Source organism: Nicotiana tomentosiformis, chromosome 8 (genome assembly GCF_000390325.3).
Source record: "Nicotiana tomentosiformis chromosome 8, ASM39032v3, whole genome shotgun sequence".
Taxonomy (NCBI): Eukaryota; Viridiplantae; Streptophyta; class Magnoliopsida; order Solanales; family Solanaceae; genus Nicotiana; species Nicotiana tomentosiformis.
Window position 1 is genome coordinate 108,494,030 of NC_090819.1, and position 20,800 is coordinate 108,514,829.

The following is a 20,800-nucleotide window of genomic DNA, read 5'->3' on the forward strand; positions in this document are numbered from 1 at the left end:
TCTTGTGCTACAATCATCAAGATATTTTGCCCAATAATATCTTCGATTGTGGACATAGTTTATTAATTATGAGAACCGACAATTTAATCTTCTGTGCATGAGCTAAGAATCCATACACTAAATTGTCTACTACATAACGAAATGACACACATGTAACAAATGATATATTAAAAATAATACTTTATTGAATTGAATAAATCAAATAAACAATTATTCCATAAAGAATAAAACACAATACTATAGCTAAACCACATGATTAATAGTATATCCCAACATACTCTACATCCGCCCTGATTGTTGTAGCTCCTACATAAAAAATATAAAAACTTTTTCACGTGTATATGGTCACAATTAGCTGGGAGCTTTAAATGGTTTTATATTGGTGAAGATTTGAGACAATAATGTGGCATTTGCAAAAGCCGAAAAACATTAATCTAATGGCGTTTGGTTGAGAAAAAAATTAGAATCTTTTCAGTTGAAAAGTTTTTATCTGGTAGTATGCTTACACACTACCCACCAAGACCCAAGTATGATAATATATGTATGTTATTGTTGTTTTCAATTGAAAAAGTTTTTAAATTTTTTCCGAAACACGAAATCAAGGTGCTTGAAGGGTCTGCAGCTGTAAAGCTGCAGAATTTCTACTTTGTTTCTCTGGGAAATGACTGGTATCTATCTGGTGCAAAAAGGATTTTGTGGGACCAAACGATTGATCCAGTTTCAGCCTCAACTGTGTAGTTCTTGAAAAATGTTATTTAATCACATTTCCTCTTCCCCAGAATGGGCATGGGAATTAAGGGGGTATGGAAGTAGGGGTACACTAATTACTGTAATCTTCCTTTGTCTTTGTTTGAACAGTTTATACCTAATTGGCTATATTTTTGTTTTGTGGACGCTCTTCTTTGATTGAATTGGACAAATGTTTTGTGTATTTTCTTTCTATAGGGGCTAGTAAACTCAAATACCCGACAGTTCAACATGGAAAAGAATGGAAAGGTAAATTAAAGTAACAGGCACTCAAAGAGTTGAATTATTGCTTGGAAAATCAGTTTTTCGCCCGAGTATTTTGGTCGCGTTGAGCAGATTGCATACTACTAGGTTTGATCGGATGTCGGCACCTTTTATCACTATTGGACAAATTTCTTCAACCGCTAGAAATAACGGCCACCATAGTAATTTGATCTTTTGATCGCCCATTTTATGGCAAATGTTACGAGACTTTATGGATATTGAAAAATCGTTTTGCAGCAATGAACTTTCCTAGTCACTACTTTGTTTGCAAGAGCACTATCTGGAAACTTGCTCCTTGAACACACATCAATACATAAACCTTAGGAGAGAACTGCAATTAGAATCGTTAGTAGCTATTTAACAAAACAAAACAAAAACAGAGCCTTGCAACCATTATCACGCAAAGAAATACTGCAATAATATTGCGTCCAGACCAAACTAAGATCCAAAGTACGGGTGGACGAATAATGAAACCAACATGCAAAAGAGAGAGTTTGGAATGTTAAGATATTCAAATAAAGTCTTTATTTCCTTTAACAAATGTTAGAGGTCCGTAAAGACAACCGGAAGAATATTAACACTACTACCTCCATGATTCAGCTAAGCAACAAAAGATAGCATTCGAGAACGCTGCTCTTCTATTTTTATATCTATGATTTCATTTTCCGACAAATATTTTTCTCAAATATTTCAAATAAGAACATTATTTTCTTGTGCTTATATTTTCCAAATAAAAGAATCCCTCTTTATAGGCTAAGATTTGTTGAGAATCTTAACCAATATTAAATAGATTTCATAAATATCCACAAAACTTTTAGAATACGAAAATATAATTGTAAAATCAAGAATATTTTTAGAAGAAACTTTCTTTTAGATGTGGGTTGAGTTGAGGAAATGGAAATTGAGACACAAAAGCCTTGCATTAAATCTTTTCATTGGTACATTTTAATTCCTTTCCCTTCTGAAAAGAGAAGAGAGTCCAACTTGCAACTAAGCAACAAAGAAACTCAAATAGCATAACAGTTCTCTACCAGTTACTAAATACCAAAAAAAACGATACTACCATTTCTGGCTCACATCTTAAAGCACAAAGACACCCTCAACTACATTAAATGAAAAAAATTACCAGTACCTCTCTCTCTCTCTCTCTCTCTCTCTCTCTCTCTCTCTCTCTCTCTCTCTCTAGCCTGATATTCAGACATTCATCAGAAGCTATAAGAGAATCAAAATACAAACTCTTCCTCCCCTACCCCATTTGGTAGTTCTCTATCCTTCATAGATCTCAAAGTTTCTGCTGTTGAATCACTTATACCTAACAGATACTGTAACCTGGACAACTTATCTGGTGCGGGATCACTCTTCACATATACGATGAAAAGATCAGACAGTTCTTCTGGCACCTCCCAAGATAATGGGGTCGAAGGAACGGCCTTGTCACAAGCTAACAAATCATTGAGAGATGAAACCTACAAAAACACAGAGAAGCATTAAAACTGCAAAATTACGACATGATTCACACAAAACCAATAGCATCTTCAGATCAGACTCATACCAATGCTTTATGGTTTCTCTGCCTCAGAAGGGATACAGCCTGAATAAGCGAGTTTAATAATCTGCTACGAGCTAGTTCATGAACAACTTTTTTGGCCTTCTCAGCGCTAATATTAAGATCTTTTGGGATATTCTCATATACCTCTACTTCGTCAAACTCTCCAGTACCAGATGAGAAGATATCATCCACTGTCTTTTTGAAAAGATTCTGACGTAAACTCTCAGATATCATGGTGTTTATATCTACTGAAGATTCTTTCAATTCTCTAATCTCCTTAATGCTCAGCCTTCCCTGACCAACAGCAGTTTCAAGGGCTGCCGCCAGTTTTGTTGTTGTGATGCTCTTTATTATATTCTGGGCATACTGAGGTGGCAAGCCAACATTCTTCTGCAATTCAGTAAGCTGTTCCATTCTGACCTTGGTTAGCTGTCCATCAGCTAAGATCACCTCAGCTTGTTGCCTAAAAGCCTGCTCAGCTAGACTTCGGTGCACTTCAACAATTTCCTTATCAGTCAACCCAAGGATGCTACCAAGTTGACTTAACAAAACATATTCTGAATCATCCTTCTTTGTGGTGATTTGGGCCCCAAAAGGAATTCTAGTAACTTCCCCAGTTAGACAAAAGAGCAAGTATGTCTTGTAAAGATCAGTTCTGTCTCTTTCCGGAAGATCATCCTTGAGAGAAATCTCAGTCTGGATTTCCTTTCTCAAATTGTCCTTGCTGGGTTTTACTTTCCTTAGTGATTGCAAGGACTCCCACTCCCCATCCTCCTCGTCGGTTTGTTGAACCTGCTCCTTTTGAGGCTCTTCTGGTGGTGTATCAGACGATTCACCCTTGATGTCCGCAACTAGTTGAGTCACAACCAAACTATTAAAGGCTATCATCTTTTTCAGTTCTTTGGCTTGTTCAGTGCGGCTCCCAGATCCTCGGGCCTTTTGAATGTAACTGATGAAAATCTTTCTGACCTGTATTTGTGAAGCCAAGGCACTGAATGTAATTAGAAAGATATCGAGGTATATTTCTGATTGTGGAATCAAATTAAACTTTTACAAGCTGTAAACGAGAATTAGCATCCTGGTACTTACTGCCTTACTAGCAATAGACATGGCAACCTCCCTGGTTAACCGTAAACCATATGCTGCCTTTCTCACAGATTTCTTGATTTCAGCATCATAACCATCTACACCAGCAGCAATTGCTTCCTTAACCACCTGCCAACAATATTTATATTGGGTGACAGGAGGGAATCAGATTAGCTCAATTTCACACCTTTTGCACCATAAGAAGTTGAAAGAGATCAACCCACTTAAATATTGAAAACTAAAAACTCTCAATCTAAGAAACAAAATCTCTAACAAACGTGGCTTGTTACAATGTGATTACTGTACGTAACAAGACAATGCCAAATCAACTAATTCTACACTATCTGAGAAATCAGTGTGGAAGAACTCGCTATAATTGACATAGGAAAACAAGCTGGCAGAGGACATGGAATGGGACAGTGCTCCAATCAGGAGCTTCCTATTATCTACATACTGAGAGGTGCATACTGATGCAGGTATATGTATGCACATATATATAACGACTGAGGATGATAAATTGAGAGGGACGAAAAATTGAGGGGGGTGAGAAATAATTTACTACTGCCTGCTTCAGTAGAATGAGTATTATGGTACATATGATGCCACATACTACTACAGTTGACAATGGGCTTCTGCTTTCTGCAGATCATACGTGGTAATAGAATAGTTGTTGCAAACAGACAAGCAAACCCTACTAGCAGGTTTCGACTCAGTACACATAAACTCTAATCACTAAGTACACTCAGCACCACCAAAGTTTATGAAAACATCTGAATTACTAGATGAAAAAATTGGAACTTCAACCAAATCACAGATAAATGAAAGTTAAATCGTTCTTGTTCTTTTGCTTTTAGTGGGGGAAGTTTGCATTTCACTCCATTCAATCATCCTAAGTTTACTACCTGTAGCAACAACATACCCAGTATTATCCCACACTGTGGGGCCTGGGGAGCATAAGATGCAAATTTTATGCAAATTCTACCTGTAGCATAAGATGCAAATTTTCAAAGGACCGAGAACAAAAAGGAAAAGAGATGCTTTCTACAAAAAGCTAACTATATAGACAGTTAAACGAACAAGATTTGCTCCATTGTTTACTTCCTTCTGGTTCTCTACTTAGAAACCCATTGATAGCACAGCTACTTTCCCTCGCAAGAAGATTTTGTTGCCACAAGAACTAACGCACTGTAAAGACTTACTCCTGCAGCTCAGTGCCAAATAACCATCTTGAAATATGTATTCATTTTTTTTATAAGTAACCCATCTGGAAAAATGATTCTCTCACAAGAGAGAAAGTGAATGCTGAAGACAAAATGCAGAGGCAAAATCTATCCATTTGACAACCAACTCCAAATCATTCTAAAGAATCGAAGAAAAGGAAGATGAAAAGTAAGTAATGGGTACCTCTACTTAGTTTTCTTTAGTGCATGTTAATTGTGGAATGGGGCTTGACGTTCTTGGTTTTTAGAATTAAACTAGTTTGATTTTCGTTTATGACCGGTTTTTAGAATTAAACTAGTTTGATTTTCGTTTATGACCCCGACTCTTCGATTCATTTTATCTGTTTGTGTCAGGCATAGCAAGACAAAACATTTCCGTATTGGTTTTGCTTTTTTAGGACAGGGGACATTACTTGGTTACAGTCCAAAATAATTGTTATCACCGCTATTGATGTACTTTCAAGGTTTTGCAACTCTCAAACACAAAGAAGAGAAAAACAAAAGCACCCCGCTAAAGCTTTTCACAAAACTAGCGAACGCATTCTTCAAACTCACGTGAGAAGAATATAAGATGAAAAGAACTTACCCACTCGTTCCTTAATCTCGCAAGATTGCAAGTAGCGTTGAATGAAGGAAGAAGTATCAAACAAAAGAGAAATCACGTTTTTGAAGCAAGAGCTTTAAAAAAAACTAATCACCAATGTTTATTTCAGCATATTGAGCCCTTTAAATAGGCCTTACAATGAGTACAATTGATAAGGTTAAGAAAAACTAATCCTAATTAAGCTAGAATAAGAATAAAGTTAAGAAAAACATACCCTTACTAAAATAAAAATAAAAATAAAAATAAAAAGAATTCTAATAGGAATGGAATATCAACTAACTATCCTAGTACGACGAGAATTACAAAAATAATCCTACTACAACAAGAATTAGGAAGTCTTAATTTAAGGAGAAGAAATCCTAATCTTGAATGGATTCTTGAACTTGTTAAATTTCTTGGATTTTTGGCCTTCTTGATCTTGCATCATTCTCCCCTGGTTGAAAAAGACTCATCCTCGAGTCTAACAACTTCCATAAATGGCGCAAGATTTGCTACATAATAAAGAATGGGACCCAACGCTCACCAGGTTTCAAGTTATATTTTGCTAGCTTATCATAGAGCTTCTTCACGTTGTAAGAAAAAAGAAAGAAATAAAAGTACCCCGCTAAAGTTTTTGACAAAACTAGCAAAAGTGTTCTTCAAGCTCACGTGAGAAGAATGTAAAACAATAAGAATCTTACCCACCCATTCCTCAATCCCGCAACATTGCAAGAAGCGTTGAATAAAGAAAAGGTCAACCAAAAGAGAAATCATGTTTTTGAAGTGAGAGCTTAGAAAAATTAATCATCAATCTTTATTTTCAACATATTGAGCCCTTTAAATAGGCCTTGTTGTAAAATAGGTAAGGTTAAGAAAAACTAATCTTAATTAAACTAGAATAAAAATAAAGTTAAGAAAAACCTATTCTAACTAAAATAAGAAAAAGAATTCTAATAGTAACAAAATAACAACTAACAATCCTATTTTGACTAGAACTACAAATATAATCCTACTAAAAGAGGGAATAAGAAATTCTAATCTTTATGGAAAAGAAATCCTAATCTTAAATAGATTCTTGGACTTCTTGAATTTCTTGGATTCTAGGCCTTATTAATCTTGCATCTTTCTCACCTGGTTGAAAAAGACTCGTCCTCGAGTCTAACCGCTTCCATAGATAGCGCAAGATTTGCTATAGTAAAGAATGGGAACCCAATGCTCACCAAGTTTCAAATTACATTTTGTTAGCTTATCATAGAGCTTTTTCGCGTCGTAAGAAAACTTAGCATGTGGTCGAACTAAATCCCACTTACTAGATTTTAACTTTCCACCAAGCCTTTTTCATGTAATCTTTCTATGTTGACTCTCAAACTTCACTTACGATAGTTATTTGTATTTTTATTTTGATAACCGTGGTGTCCGGGCCAGCTTGCGCGCACCTCGACTAATTCCACGGGATACCTGCCACCTCCCACCAGCAACAGGTACCAGGTAACTCTATCCACCAAGGCTTGGATAGATGGGAAGTAATCACCTAGTATTTGCCTCCGCTGAGATTTGAACCTGAGACCTCAAGGTTCTCACCCACTTCATTGAACACTAGGCCACACTCTTGGGTGCACTTACGATAGTTATTGATGTCAGAACTTCATGAAACTTATCCAACTCAATGTCTAGCTTTGAATTAAGCATAGAGATCAGCGCTATTCTTGAGACTGCATCAATTGATATGCTTGTACACCAACAGTCACTTTGATGATGGCCATATATATATATGAGGTGAAGACATCTTGTTTCTCCAATATACCTCAAACTCTCCATTATCCACTCCTTTTTAGGTAATCCTTCCTCTTGTTCATGCATATTTTTACGGACATTAGGATAAACACAATATGTTGATTTGTTTGGAATGATAGAGTCAATAATCAAGTCAATATTGTGTTGAGCATCTCTATAAGGCGGAAAGTCAATGACACACAAGGTTGGATACTCTAACAGATCGTCATAAAATTGTGGTGGTAAATCCTCAACTTGTGGACCCAATGCATGTTCCTCGTCTCTTCGATAATGCTCTTGTCAGTTTCATCCTCTTCACGTCCTTGATTATTTGAATATTTATCATATTGGGCAAGGTGCCTTGGTCAACTTCAACCTCTTCAGCTCTTTGCGATTGAATTAGTGGATATAGAAGTGCTAGCGTGGCGGTAGGCCGGTAGCACTGGCATGTTATGTGGTAGTGGAGGTTGTAGGCATTGTAGCAAATTTGGTAGCTGATTTTGAAGCACCAAACCTTCGACCAATTATGTCAAATGCCTCATGGATTCCGTCAAGCTATCTAGCTGCACTATAATTTCTTCATTATCTCGTTCAAGGACTTTAGTTCATAATTTCTGAATTTTAAATTCCAAATCAATTAGAGAGAATCTCGAACTTGCTACTTGCTTGTCTGGTGACATGGACCTGGAACCTATGCTCTGATACCAAATTGATATACTTTCAAGGTTCTGCACCTCTCAAGCACAAAGAAGAGAGAAAAACAAAAGCACCCCGCTAAAGTTTTTCACAAAACTAGTGAAAGCGTTTTTCAAACTCACGTGAGAAGAATGTAAGATGAAAAGAATTTTACCCACATGTTCCTCAATCCCGCAAGATTGCAAGAAGCGCTGAATAAAGAAAGAAGAGTCAACCAAAAGAGAAATCACGTTTTTTAAGCAAAAACTTGGAAAAACTAATCACCAATCTTTAATTTCAGCATATTGAGCCCTTTAAATAGGCTTTACAATGAGTAAAATTGATAAGGTTAAGGAAACTTAATCCTAATTAAACTAGAAATAGAATAAAGTTAAGAAAAGCCTATTCTAACTAAAATAGGAAAAGGAATTCTAGTAGGAACATACCAACTAACAATCCTAGTTTAACTAGAACTACAAATATAATCCTACTAAAAGAGAGAATAAGAAATCCTAATCTTTATGGAAAAGAAATCATTATCTTAAATGGATTCTTGGACTACTTAAATTTCTTGGATTCTAGGCCTTTTTGATCTTGGATCAGTTATTGTACTGGAGGGGAGACAGTACAATTGCGACTAGAGCGACAGGGAGCATTGCAGAGCTGTTGAAGAGACATATTGACCAAATTGATTTTGTTGCCACTACGTTTGAAAGGGGGAGAGCAAGGAGTTGATGGAAAACAACCAAAAGAGCAAGAGAAGAGAAGACTCCTGCCAGTATGGGATCTTATCATGCAGTAGACAAGTTCGTTCATGAAAGAAAAGCTATGCATGTTGATAGCACAGAAACTAGACTGCTTCAACGTGTTGTTATTAATTGGAGAAAAATACATATTGTTAGATAGTTATGTGTAAATAATCCTAGTATCATATGTAGTAGGATTAGAATATGTCATAGTCCCATATGTAGTAAGAGTAGAATATGTTATATTATATATAGGGTTCACGGCATCATTGTTAATAAAATAGATTTTTTTTTCCTCGTGCGTTCTCACCTGGTATCAGAGCTTCAGTGAGAAAATTATAGTTGTGCGTCATTCCACCGACATCCGAGAAGAAAGATCTTGTCGGCGTGCAATTTTCCGGCAACTTCGTCTTGTTCCCAAGGTTCATCACCGCTACAGTGTTACAGTGCATATACAGTACCACCATCGTATCTGAAACCCTTGTGCGACTAAACCCCAGAAATTCCAGTCCCATCGGAACAGAAAAGGCAGTCACCGTGCGTCTTTTCGGTTGACGACTCAAGATTGATTTGCGTTATCTCCTCATCGGTAAGTGTTATGCAAAAACCAACACTATCATCTTGTTCGAAAACAGTCAATCGCTCCGGCAGAAAGTCCCTCACGCGCCGCCGGAACTACGGCTCCAGCGAGATACAGTAACTTTTCTGGCGCGTGTGAGCCATTCCGGCCACTTTTTGACAAAAATTCTTCAGGACAACTTACTCGTCTGGTGATTCCGAGCCTACCCATATAAATTACATCAAATTCTGACAACTTTTATTTTTTCCGGCGTGAGCAGTGCCCTTTATTCGGCGTGAACAGTAATTTCCCGACATGAATAGTAATTTCCAGAAAAGTTTCTCTGTTTCTGGTGGTGTTTTAGAACCTATTTTGTAGCGTGTAATTTGGCTTAGTCTCACTATTTTCAAATTTTTCCGGCGACCTTTCGGCCAACTTCTATTTATCAGCAACCACATGGTTTCGTTGCTCAGGGGGAGTCTATGGCTTTGTATGTCGAATGATCAATTTGCACAGATATTTTCACCAAGTCTCTCACTGGTCCTCTTATTAGTTCCATATGTAACAAGCTCAGTACATATAATTTGTATACACCGGCCTGAGGGGGAGTGTTAGATAGTTATGTAAATAGTCCTAGTCCCATATGTAGTAGAAGTAGAATATGTCCTAGTCCCATATGTAGTAGAAGTAGAATATGTCATGGTCCTATATGTAGTAGGAGTAGAATATGTATTATATATAGGGCTCACTGTATCATTGTTAATAAAATAAATTTTTCTCCCGTGCATTTTCACACATACAATGTACACTAATCTTTGCTCGTATTCGACTTTCAGGGGTCAAACTGCAACTTGATCAAAGCAATTTTTAGGACTAAATATCACAATAACCTAGTAAAATCCCACTTGGACTAAATATCACAATGTTCTTTAAAAAAGTTAAAATAATAATAAGCTAAATGAAAAGTAACTCCACATAAAAGGTCTAATATTTCCAAAAATGAAGCAGATCTATACAAGAAATGCATTTTACAGAGTCAGTCAAGCAATAAATAGAGAAGAGACTGGTGGTTACCTTTTCAAATAAACTGCCACAGATATCTGCATGAGCCGCCTCAACTGTTTGCTTGGGAACGCAAAGCATGACCTGCAGGCGTTCCAATGCCTTCATGTCCTCATCACTAAGTTCTCCATCAGCGACAAGCTGCTGAAGCTTTTGCCTATAGATTTCTGAAAATGAAAAGTAAAGACAAGCTTTTCCAGTGACAGAATACAACAGTTCAAATTATCTTTTCACAATGTTTAAAACGTTTCAGATGAATGCGTCAGGCACATAGTAAAGTTCATGTTGCATATTTCAGAAAAAAAACTTAGTTCATAAGAAGACACAGGCATTACCTAGATGGCTCAAAGCATTGTCGGCGCAAAAAAAAACCTTGACTAAACTGGAGCACAGAATCCAAGATACTATAGATAGGTGGTCAATGTTGTTCACAAGCCAATAGGACAAACATAAAAAATTCTCTAATCCCTCCCTAGGTCTACTTGTTTGGTTGATGGTGCCCTTAAGCATTCTCTAATCTTATAGCCTTATTCTCAAATCTCAACATTTTGCATCCTCACTTGCAACACTCCAAAAACGGAAAACACAACTAACAGAACCAACATTAGGATGTTCAATTATAAAATGAAATTACTAATGGCCGGTAAACTCTTGACACTATAAACACCTCTCCTATTCTCAACTCCAGCTTCAGGGCGAAGCTAGTCGCTGGTTTTTCAACTGACATGCTATGCACTATGCAGAAATGGAGACAACTCAAGTTTCAAGGACTGCTTCAGGAGGAGGTTTTAGTACCGAATCAGAAAGAGAAAGTCGACACTCTTGTAATGAATGGACAGTTCAGTTATATCTTTGCCTCACAGATGAATCAACTGAAACTCAAACCAATAGCCTCAACAAGTTCCTGTTAGCACTCCTAGAAGTGATTAAAAACTTGACTACTAACAAGAGGCTTCCCTCTCCAGAAAGATTGAAAATGAAAATGTCACTCAATATCCATTAGAAGATAAGTTACAGTAAAGTCATGGGTTACCTTCATGAATCTGAAGAGCCTTTTGCGGATCAAAACTTAATTCTTCACACAGCATTTGAAGATAGGCTGCTTTGCTCTCAGCAGCTTCTAAATCACCACTGGTAACAGCTTGAGCAAGTCGTTTACGGTATACTTTTGAGGTGACATCCAATGTGATTGTCTCTGCTTCTCGTCTCCCCAAACCAAATATATTTCTCAATTGGTTCAAAGCAGCAAGCTACAAGAAGAAATAACATTGAACGGTTAAAAGGCATACAACTAAATGACAAACAGAAGAAAATCAAATGGCCTAGAGACGATGCACGGGAACTCCTACTTGTTAGGGAGAAGAATCAACTGAACACATTAATTAAACAATGATCCAATATACTCCAATCTTACAAGCAAATCAGTCTAGAAACGGATTGGTCCCACAACCATCTCATCAGTGAGAAATCTATTTTCCTGAATCAAGCTAAGAGTAATCCTTATGTGATAATGACGAGGAACTTAGACTGATTTGCATGCAACTATCAAAAGAGCCAAAGAAGATCATAGACTGATTTGCGTGCAACTAAAAAGAGCCAAAGAAGAACATTGACTGATTTGCATGCAATTATTTTTGACTGATTTGCACGCAATGATTAAACAAACTCTATTATTACATCATTAGATATTGTAGTGATATCAGCCTACACCCACAAAGCAAGATTTAACAAGGTTGAATTACTCCAAATTTATAAATTACTCCAAATTTATTATCTACCCTATTTTATAACCGTATCTACGTTTTTTATAACCTTATGTTTTCATAGAAAGGTACTCCAAATATATCATCAATATATTTGTGGCAGAAACATATATACCAAGAATGAAATTCAAAAACCATACATGTACTTTTTCATAATTCTAATTTTTTAAAAGATGAATGTTCTCAAGGAAAAAAAAGAAAAAAGCGGGTAAGAAAAGGATCAATGTAGATATAAACAAAAGAAAGGACTCAGCATACTGCAGCCTTTTTTTAAATAACCATGGTAGTCGGGCCAGCTTGCACACACCTCGACTAATTCCACTAAAAACTTGCTACTTCCCACCAACAACGGGTACCAGGTAATTCTGCCCAGCAAGGCTTGGACAGATAGGAAGAAATCACCTAATTTTTTGCCTCCGCTGGATTTGAACCTAAGACCTCATGATTCTTAACCACTTCATTGACCACTTGGCTACATTGCAGCCTTAGGTGCGCCCAACATACTACAGCTTTTTGTGCTATATTTTTCTCATTGGACATGTTTTTAGGGACATAGCGCACGTGATACATGTGATGCTGACAACCAAGAGCTCCCTTCTATAATCTGCTCTACCAAAATATGTTAATACATGTGTAAATCACTCTCATCTCGAGAAATATGAGATCCTCTAGAGAAAAGCAATTGAAGCCAACAAGCCTAGTTGTGCAAGTGTGCAACTAAGCATAATTAGGACAAGAGCCGCTATCAAACTAGTCTTTCATCCTCATCAGAAAACTCAGACCACATTTAGCTTAGTGCGTGTCACCTTTGCACAAAGGTCATGCTACTCTTGATTGAATAACTTATAAATCTTGGTCCCACCGCCACCAGTTTTCTGCTAATATTTCCACATCATCCATTTTTTTTGTATGCAACTATCAAAAGATCGTTAGATATTGTAGTGACATCAGCCTACACCCACAAAGCAAGATTTAACAAGGTTGAATTACTCCAAATTTATTATCTACCCTATTTTATAACCTTATCTACGTTTTTTATCACCTTATGTTTTCATAGAAAGGTACTCCAAATATATCATCAATATATTTGTGGCAGAAACATATATACCAAGAATGAAATTCAAAAACCATACATGTACTTTTTCATAATTCTAATTTTTTTTAAACGATGAATGTTCTCAAGGAAAAAAAAAGAAAAAAGAGGGTAAGAAAAGGATCAATGTAGATATAAACAAAAGAAAGGACTCAGCATACTACAGCCTTTTTTTAAATAACCATGGTGGTCGGGCCAGCTTGCACACACCTCGACTAATTCCACTAAAAACTTGCTACTTCCCACCAACAACGGGTACCAGTTAACTCTGCCCAGCAAGGCTTGGACAGATAGGAAGAAATCACCTAGTTTTTTGCCTCTGCTAGATTTGAACCTGAGACCTCATGATTCTTAACCACTTCATTGACCACTTGGCTACATTGCACCCTTAGGTGCGCCCAACATACTACAGCTTTTTGTGCTATATTTTTCTCATTGGACATGTTTTTAGGGACATAGCGCTCATGTGATACATATGATGCTGACAACCAAGAGCTCCCTTCTATAATCCGCTCTACCAAAATATGTTAATACATGTGTATATCACTCTCATCTCGAGAAATATGAGATCCTCTAGAGAAAAGCAATTGAAGCCAACAAGCCTAGTTGTGCAAGTGTGCAACTTCGCATAATTAGGACAACAGCCGCTATCAAACTAGTCTTTCTTGCTTTCATCCTCATCAGAAAACTCAGACCACATTTAGCTTAGTGCATGTCACCTTTGCACAAAGGTCATGCTAATCCTCTTGATTGAATAACTAATAAATCTTGGTCCCACAGCAACCAGTTTTCTGTTAATATTTCCACATCATCCATTTTTTTGTATGAACCTATCAAAAGATCGTTAGATATTGTAGTGATATCAGCCTACACCCCACAAAGCAAGATTTAACAAAGTTGAATTACTCCAAATTTATTATCTACCCTATTTTATAACCTTATCTACGTTTTTTATCACCTTATGTTTTCATAGAAAGGTACTCCAAATATATCATCAATATATTTGTGGCAGAAACATATATACCAAGAATGAAATTCAACAACCATACATGTACTTTTTCATAATTCTAATTTTTTAAAAGATGAATGTTCTCAAGGAAATAAAAGAAAAAAGAGGGTAAGAAAAGGATCAATGTAGATATAAACAAAAGAAAGGACTCAACATACTACAACCTTTTTTTAAATAACCATGGTGGCCAGGCCAGCTTGCACACACCTCGACTAATTCCACTAAAAACTTGCTGCTTCCCACCACCAACGGGTACCAGGTAACTCTGCCCAGCAAGGCTTGGACAGATAGGAAGAAATCACCTAATTTTTTGCCTCCGCTGGATTTGAACCTAAGACCTCATGATTCTTAACCACTTCATTGACCACTTGGCTACATTGCAGCCTTAGGTGCGCCCAACATACTACAGCTTTTTGTGCTATATTTTTCTCATTGGACATGTTTTTAGGGACATAGCGCACATGTGATACATATGATGCTGACAACCAAGAGCTCCCTTCTATAATCCGCTCTACCAAAATATGTTAATACATGTGTATATCACTCTCATCTCGAGAAATATGAGATCCTCTAGAGAAAAGCAATTGAAGCCAACAAGCCTAGTTGTGCAAGTGTGCAACTTAGCATAATTAGGACAAGAGCCGCTATCAAACTAGTCTTTCTTGCTTTCATCCTCATCAGAAAACTCAGACCACATTTAGCTTAGTGCATGTCACCTTTGCACAAAGGTCATGCTAATCCTCTTGATTGAATAACTTATAAATCTTGGTCCCACCACCACCAGTTTTCTGCTAATATTTCCATCCATTTTTTTGTTCTACTTCCATTGTGATAAGTTTAGTAGAACAAAGAGGCAGGAGGACAAGCAAGAGATACGGGATAAGGGAGTAAAAATGGAGGGATATTCTGTCTTCCCATGTCAGCATTTTCAACCACAGGAAAGCTAGAAAAGAGAAAAGAATATGTGTCTGCTCCAGTCCAGTAATATCAAACACAAGGGGGTGCATAAGCTATCTTCCATAGGAAAGCAAATCAACAAGTATTAATTTTTTAACCTGTACCAGAAGTTTAATATAGTGAAGAAGCTGGATAAAAAGAAATGTGTTTTTTCCTTTAACTTCTTGTCCATTCATACCCAACAACAGAAGCAGGTGGATAAACCATCTTTCATAGGAAAAGTATATCAATGAATAACCCTCCCCTTTAATCTTTTCAAGCCCCTCCCAAGAAGCAAATATATGTTAAACATAACTTAATCCGACATGCATGGAGAAAAAAAGAAGAGAGAATCTCAAACTTTCCGAAAGTAGAAAAGGGAAATTCCAAAAACCCTATAAAGAAAGAATGAAGGAGAGAAATTTAATCACCATACCTTGTTTTCTTCCATCCGACCACTTGACAAAGAATCTGTAATATATGCTCTGTAGAGAAGTTTTAGGTCATCCATCTTTCTATCACCATCATACTCGCCACCTGAAGGAACAGGAAGGAAAAGAATAAGGAAAAGGGAAAGTTAACTCCAGGTAACAAACTGACACACAAACAACAAACAGCTGAAAGAAAAAAGCTCCGTGAAAGGATTTCACTTAGACTTGAGAGAGACCAGTGACTTTTAAAACAAGTTCTATAAGAGTCAGGCAAAGATCACCAACAAACATACCTACTAAGGAAACTGGCCCAATGCCAGGAGCAAAGCGACTAGCATCAGGATGGTTCTTCAGTGAAATTAGCAAATTATTAAATGACAATATCTTATCAAGCTCCTCGATCACACGTGTGGCTTCCCTGCTGAATGGCCCAATCAATTTATTAAACAAATGATACAAGGAAAGAATATGGAAGATTATGTCGTGCTAGAAATTGCACGAGTTATCCCATTTCTATTACACAGAATTGCCTAGTAAAAGATTTATCCTGTGACATTCAAGTCGCGGATATGCCTCAAAGTTCCCTTTTTAAGAGGTTAAACACATTTAAGACCTTACGTTGCTCTTGTCCTTGATTTCAAACTGCCAACAGCAAGTGATATGCATTCCTCAACAAGCTTTCTTGCATACTCTTTAAACATCTCTTCTGCAAGCTGCAAACATATAAATAGTCATGGGCATATTAATGATGACCGAATACATGGATATAGCAAATTCGATCATGAATATCATGCAACAAATTCAAAACAGTCTTCTCTCTTTTTTCAAGGAGCAAAGAATGTTTTACAACGATGTATTTAAGTAGAAATGTGATTTTTTTTAGGCACTACCTCATCCGACAGCCGATATACAAGCTGTGCTTCTCTCAAACTGACCAGCTGGTCCGCATCAATATCTGGAGAAACAAGTAAAGTAGTTAAATAAACCATGCAAAGTTTCTGAAGTAAAGTAGAGTAATTAAATAATGAAAAAACAACTGAAAGAACTTCATCCCAACTCCACCATAACTTAGAATTGCAAGGTCCGTTAGCTACTAGGAGTTGAATTTGTGTAATTAATGAAAGAATTAGCATTTGCAATATAAGGCTGGTAAAATCCATACAAAGACCGATACTACCCTATAGAATAAAGAATAAATATACATCCAGATTCAAGAGCTATTGCCAGAACGCCCTCAAAACCCATAAACCAATATGATATATCACTAGACAACGAGAAATTTGAAGTGACAGAAAGACTTCCAGAGAAAAGAATCTCTACTCGGTGCACGAGTGGAACCTACCAAACCCATGCAGCACAAGGAGCCTCATGTAACAATTCATCTTATACAGGATTAAGCACCATATACCACAAAAGAGACAAACTTAAGAACATAGGCTGATTTGATAAAATTACCACAATAGAGAGAAAAATTTAAGAATAGAAATAGAAAATCCCAAGCAAAAAAGTAAGTAGTTTGAAAGTTTTTGGAAAAGCATTAGTTTCATTCGGCGATACAAAAGAAAACATGTGAAGAGATTTGCTCTGAATGGCTCATACATTAGAGAAAAACAAAAAGTGCCTTCTAAGGCATCAGTAGACCAAATTTACCTCGGCCAACAGACTTAAGCTTGGAAGCATATAATCGTTGTGCATTGTCCCTGACAGCAACCTCAACCTAACGACAAAAATGTTAAAACAGGTGAAATGAAGTAGAGAGTCAGACAACTTTTTCTTTTTTTTTTTGAGAAATGGTAAGGTAGTAGGGAGCCAGATAACTTAGGAATCTAATACATAAATGAAGGGGATACAGAAAAAGGAGGAATGACAGCAACTTCAATCAGAAGACAGAAATGTTAAAGCCACAAGTGGGGCATGGCACTGCACAATCGAAGGGGCCAACGGAGATGCATCGAATTATCCACTACCTGGGAATCAGTAACCTTGAAAACACGTTTCCAAGGTAAAAGGAATGCAGATGCTTCTCCAAATACGAGAGTTGAGACGTATATCAACTTCTGAAATGCCTGCACTGGAGAAGTCAGAAATGGTCAAGTTCCATTTATTGTTCTTTGATAACTAAAGGCGGTACAGTAGCCATAAAGTGGAAATTAAAGCTATTGAAGAGATGACCCACCCGACGCTGTTCTATATCTCCATCACGATCTCCCGTTTCAAGTCGTTGCCTGAATATTCGCCTACCAATCTGAGAAACCAACATGTATAGTTTCTTAACACTTAACGAATTATTTATTAAAGCAAACGTAGCTCATCAACATAACATTCTAACTTTGCAAGCCCACCACAGCTAGAAGTATTGTAATGCTGAGGTACAGAATCAAATAAATACTTCAAGTTACCTCCATATGCATATCTGCTGCATCTGGATCATCAATTCCCAATGCATTTTTAAATTTGATTATGGTATCAACTTCATCGCCTCTAAGTTCTTCAGTCCCAGTAGGAAAGACAGCAGATACATATCTGAACACAAATCAAATTTGATGCATAAGAAAGTGCAGATAAGCTAAAAATGTTTAAAACTGATAAGTTCAATGGGCCCTGTCACTGGTAAATAAAAGGACATTTAAAATTCAAAATAATCATTTGAAATGAATAAGCAAAAATCTCTGCTTGATTCCTTTTACGTGTCTGAAACAAGTATCACGCCATGTTAGTTATAGCATTCAAATGTAATTGGGTCAATATGCCAAGACAAGGATAGCAATTTTGATACTTTCTGGGTCATAAGGAACTGAAATAGTATAGAAAAGCATGTGCAAGAAGTAGTAAAGGCAGAAAGGTGACAAATATTTTCTTTTCTTTTAATCTGCAAAAGTTGAGACAACGTTAAACATTTTGGGGATCTTAATCAAGGAAAAAACATCTCAGAAAGGAAGCAAGATCAATATGTTTGGACATAGCAAGCAACCAATTAACTACAAAACCATACTTTGCCCTACAAAGTGCTTAATAGGGTCAAACTCTGCTACTTCTATTCCCAGGCAAGCAACTCATATAAAGAAAATTTTGTCATACGACAATTGGGGGAAAAAAGAAATAAAGAGCACAAAAGAAACCGAAAACGAAAAAGGAGAGAGATGTGATAATACATTGAAGAGGTTTTGTCTCAGTTTTATGTAAAAAGAAATACATGCAACTTTCACTTACTCAAATTTTTTTTTTTAGAAATACATGCAGCTTTCATGTCAGCCAGGGTGTTCGTAACAAGTTAGTACTTCAGCACAGACAATTTATCACTCACCGGCAATATATATCACGAAGCTCCGCATTGAATGCCTCATTCTGTTTGCTGACACCATACCTAAACAATAAAAAGAAGTAAAGGGGTAAATAAATGAGGTGGCAAACATCGATAAACGAAACTAGAAAAGTTAGAGAACTCTGATAAAACTTGTGCGTGAAAGCTCATAAAGTAGCCAACATGGAATTTGATAAATAAGTTCTAGAAGAAAAAGCTAAAATGATTTCCCCAGTCCAACTTATCTATCATCTAAACAATAGCTTACCCTTTCAATCAATTCTTATCTTACCCAACTGAAACACACACACACACACACACATATATATAGTACTATGTTTGGGACACAAAATAGTCTGTAATCCAGCCACAGCACCGGTCAATTGTCTGAAATAACTAATTGTTACTAAAAGGTCATTAAGCCAGAAATAAAATGATAATTAGGCTACTGAGCTAATCACAAAGATAATGAACCAAATCAAAGCAAATGGTCCAAGCATCCGCATTAGAGTTTTTTTTTTCCCTGAGAATTGCACTATCCAAGCAACCAGCTACGGAATAAACTTACGCACACCCGGTGTTTGCACCAACTCATGTTAATTTAACTTTAAGTGGGGCATTAGTCACAAATCCAAGAAATAGCACATATTAATAAATTTGGTTGGTGCAAGCATTAGTTGCCGGTAAATATACTGGCAAATAAATAAATGAATAAATCAAATGGGTATAGTGGACAAACTTATTAGCAATTGCATCAATATCTTCCTTGTTCAAGGCAGCGGGGTCCTCAAAATCAGCCACATAGTTATGCAAATTAATAGCCGCGACTTCAGGAACACAGGAATTCAATGCATAAGCGGCGCCGGCACCAGCAGCACCAAGAGCAATAGCACCACCCACCCCAGCATTGCGGGACCCACCAAAACGAACCCCAAGCCCGTACCCAGCAGCCACAGCGCCAGCAAATACTAAAGCCGAGCTGGCTATTCTTATGGGCGGTGACATGGCATCCACGAGGGATTGAATAGTAGAAAGTTCTTTCTTACCTCCGAAGACATCTGGCTTGACCGAAATAGACGACGAAGGGGGTTTGTCAGAAGCAGATGAACGGACAGTAGATAAACCATAATTGTAGAGAAAATGGCGGCGTTTCTGGGAGATTTTACGGGTAAAACGGAGAGGAGTAGGGTTGAGAAAAGGAGATAAGAAAGTAGTCGTGGTGGGGTTTACAGAAGGTTGGTTGGTAGTGAGGAGAAGTGACGGGTTCATATTCCTATCTCGTCTTCTCTCTTTGTTGGACAATTTTTTTGAGAGAGAAGAGAGGAGAAGATGATGTTGTTGTAGGGTTTAACAGAGTCGAGAGAGAACAGTGAGTTGGTTTGGAAAAAAATGAAGGATTAAGGATAGGCAAGTGGGCGGAGAAGAAGATAGGTACAACTTCCTAAATTGCAGTTTCGATCCCTTGGGTTTACTCTTTAGTCCTATCCAATACCCGGTTTGAATCTAAAGAAACTCTTAAACTATTTGAAATAAGTCACTTTTATTCTTTATTGTTATAAAATAAAAACCGTAAAGTATTTACAAATATAGAGAAAAACTTATATATTATTCAAATTTTAAACTTTATGTACATAATGAACTGAAAATTTCTCTATTTATAGAAGAAAGGAAGCAGCTACGAGGTTTTTTAGGAAGCAGTTGCAAGGCTTTTCTTTAGCTACTTGTAAGTTGTATGGATGAGCTGCTTGCAACCTGCTTGTTTAATAAGAAGCTGCTGCAAATTATTTCATTGAGCTGCTTGCAACCTGCCTGCATCAGCTGCTTGTAGATAAATTTCAACAGAGTATTAAATGGATAATCTTCTTTAGGAAGATTATCTATAGCGGAGTAATAAATGGACATTCACAATATAATTATTTTCATAACACTCCTCATTGAATGTTCATTAAAAGGTATTGTGCCTCGTTAAAATCTTACTAGGAAAAACCAGCGGAAAAAATCCT

The 20,800-nt window shown here is 36.9% G+C and overlaps 1 protein-coding gene across 2 annotated transcripts; it reads right to left on the reverse strand.

Moving 5' to 3' along the window:
• Positions 1-1,912: 1,912 nt before the first annotated feature.
• On the reverse strand, positions 1,913-20,191 carry LOC104092005 (protein TIC110, chloroplastic). 2 transcript variants are annotated; one of them, XM_009597477.4, is made up of 15 exons: positions 19,537-20,191; positions 18,801-18,860; positions 17,896-18,019; positions 17,673-17,741; positions 17,464-17,562; positions 17,147-17,213; positions 16,387-16,451; positions 16,115-16,209; positions 15,790-15,914; positions 15,502-15,602; positions 11,298-11,514; positions 10,277-10,431; positions 3,650-3,775; positions 2,564-3,529; positions 1,913-2,477 (listed from the first exon to the last, which is right to left on the reverse strand). In XM_009597477.4, exons 1-15 carry the CDS (start codon positions 20,064-20,066, stop codon positions 2,235-2,237), a joined length of 3,042 nt encoding a protein of 1,013 aa, XP_009595772.1. In that variant the 5' UTR covers positions 20,067-20,191; the 3' UTR covers positions 1,913-2,234. The 2 variants fall into 2 exon arrangements, with proteins under 2 accessions (XP_009595772.1, XP_009595771.1); XM_009597476.4 differs by having other exon boundaries at positions 15,790-15,917.
• Positions 20,192-20,800: the final 609 nt, after the last annotated feature.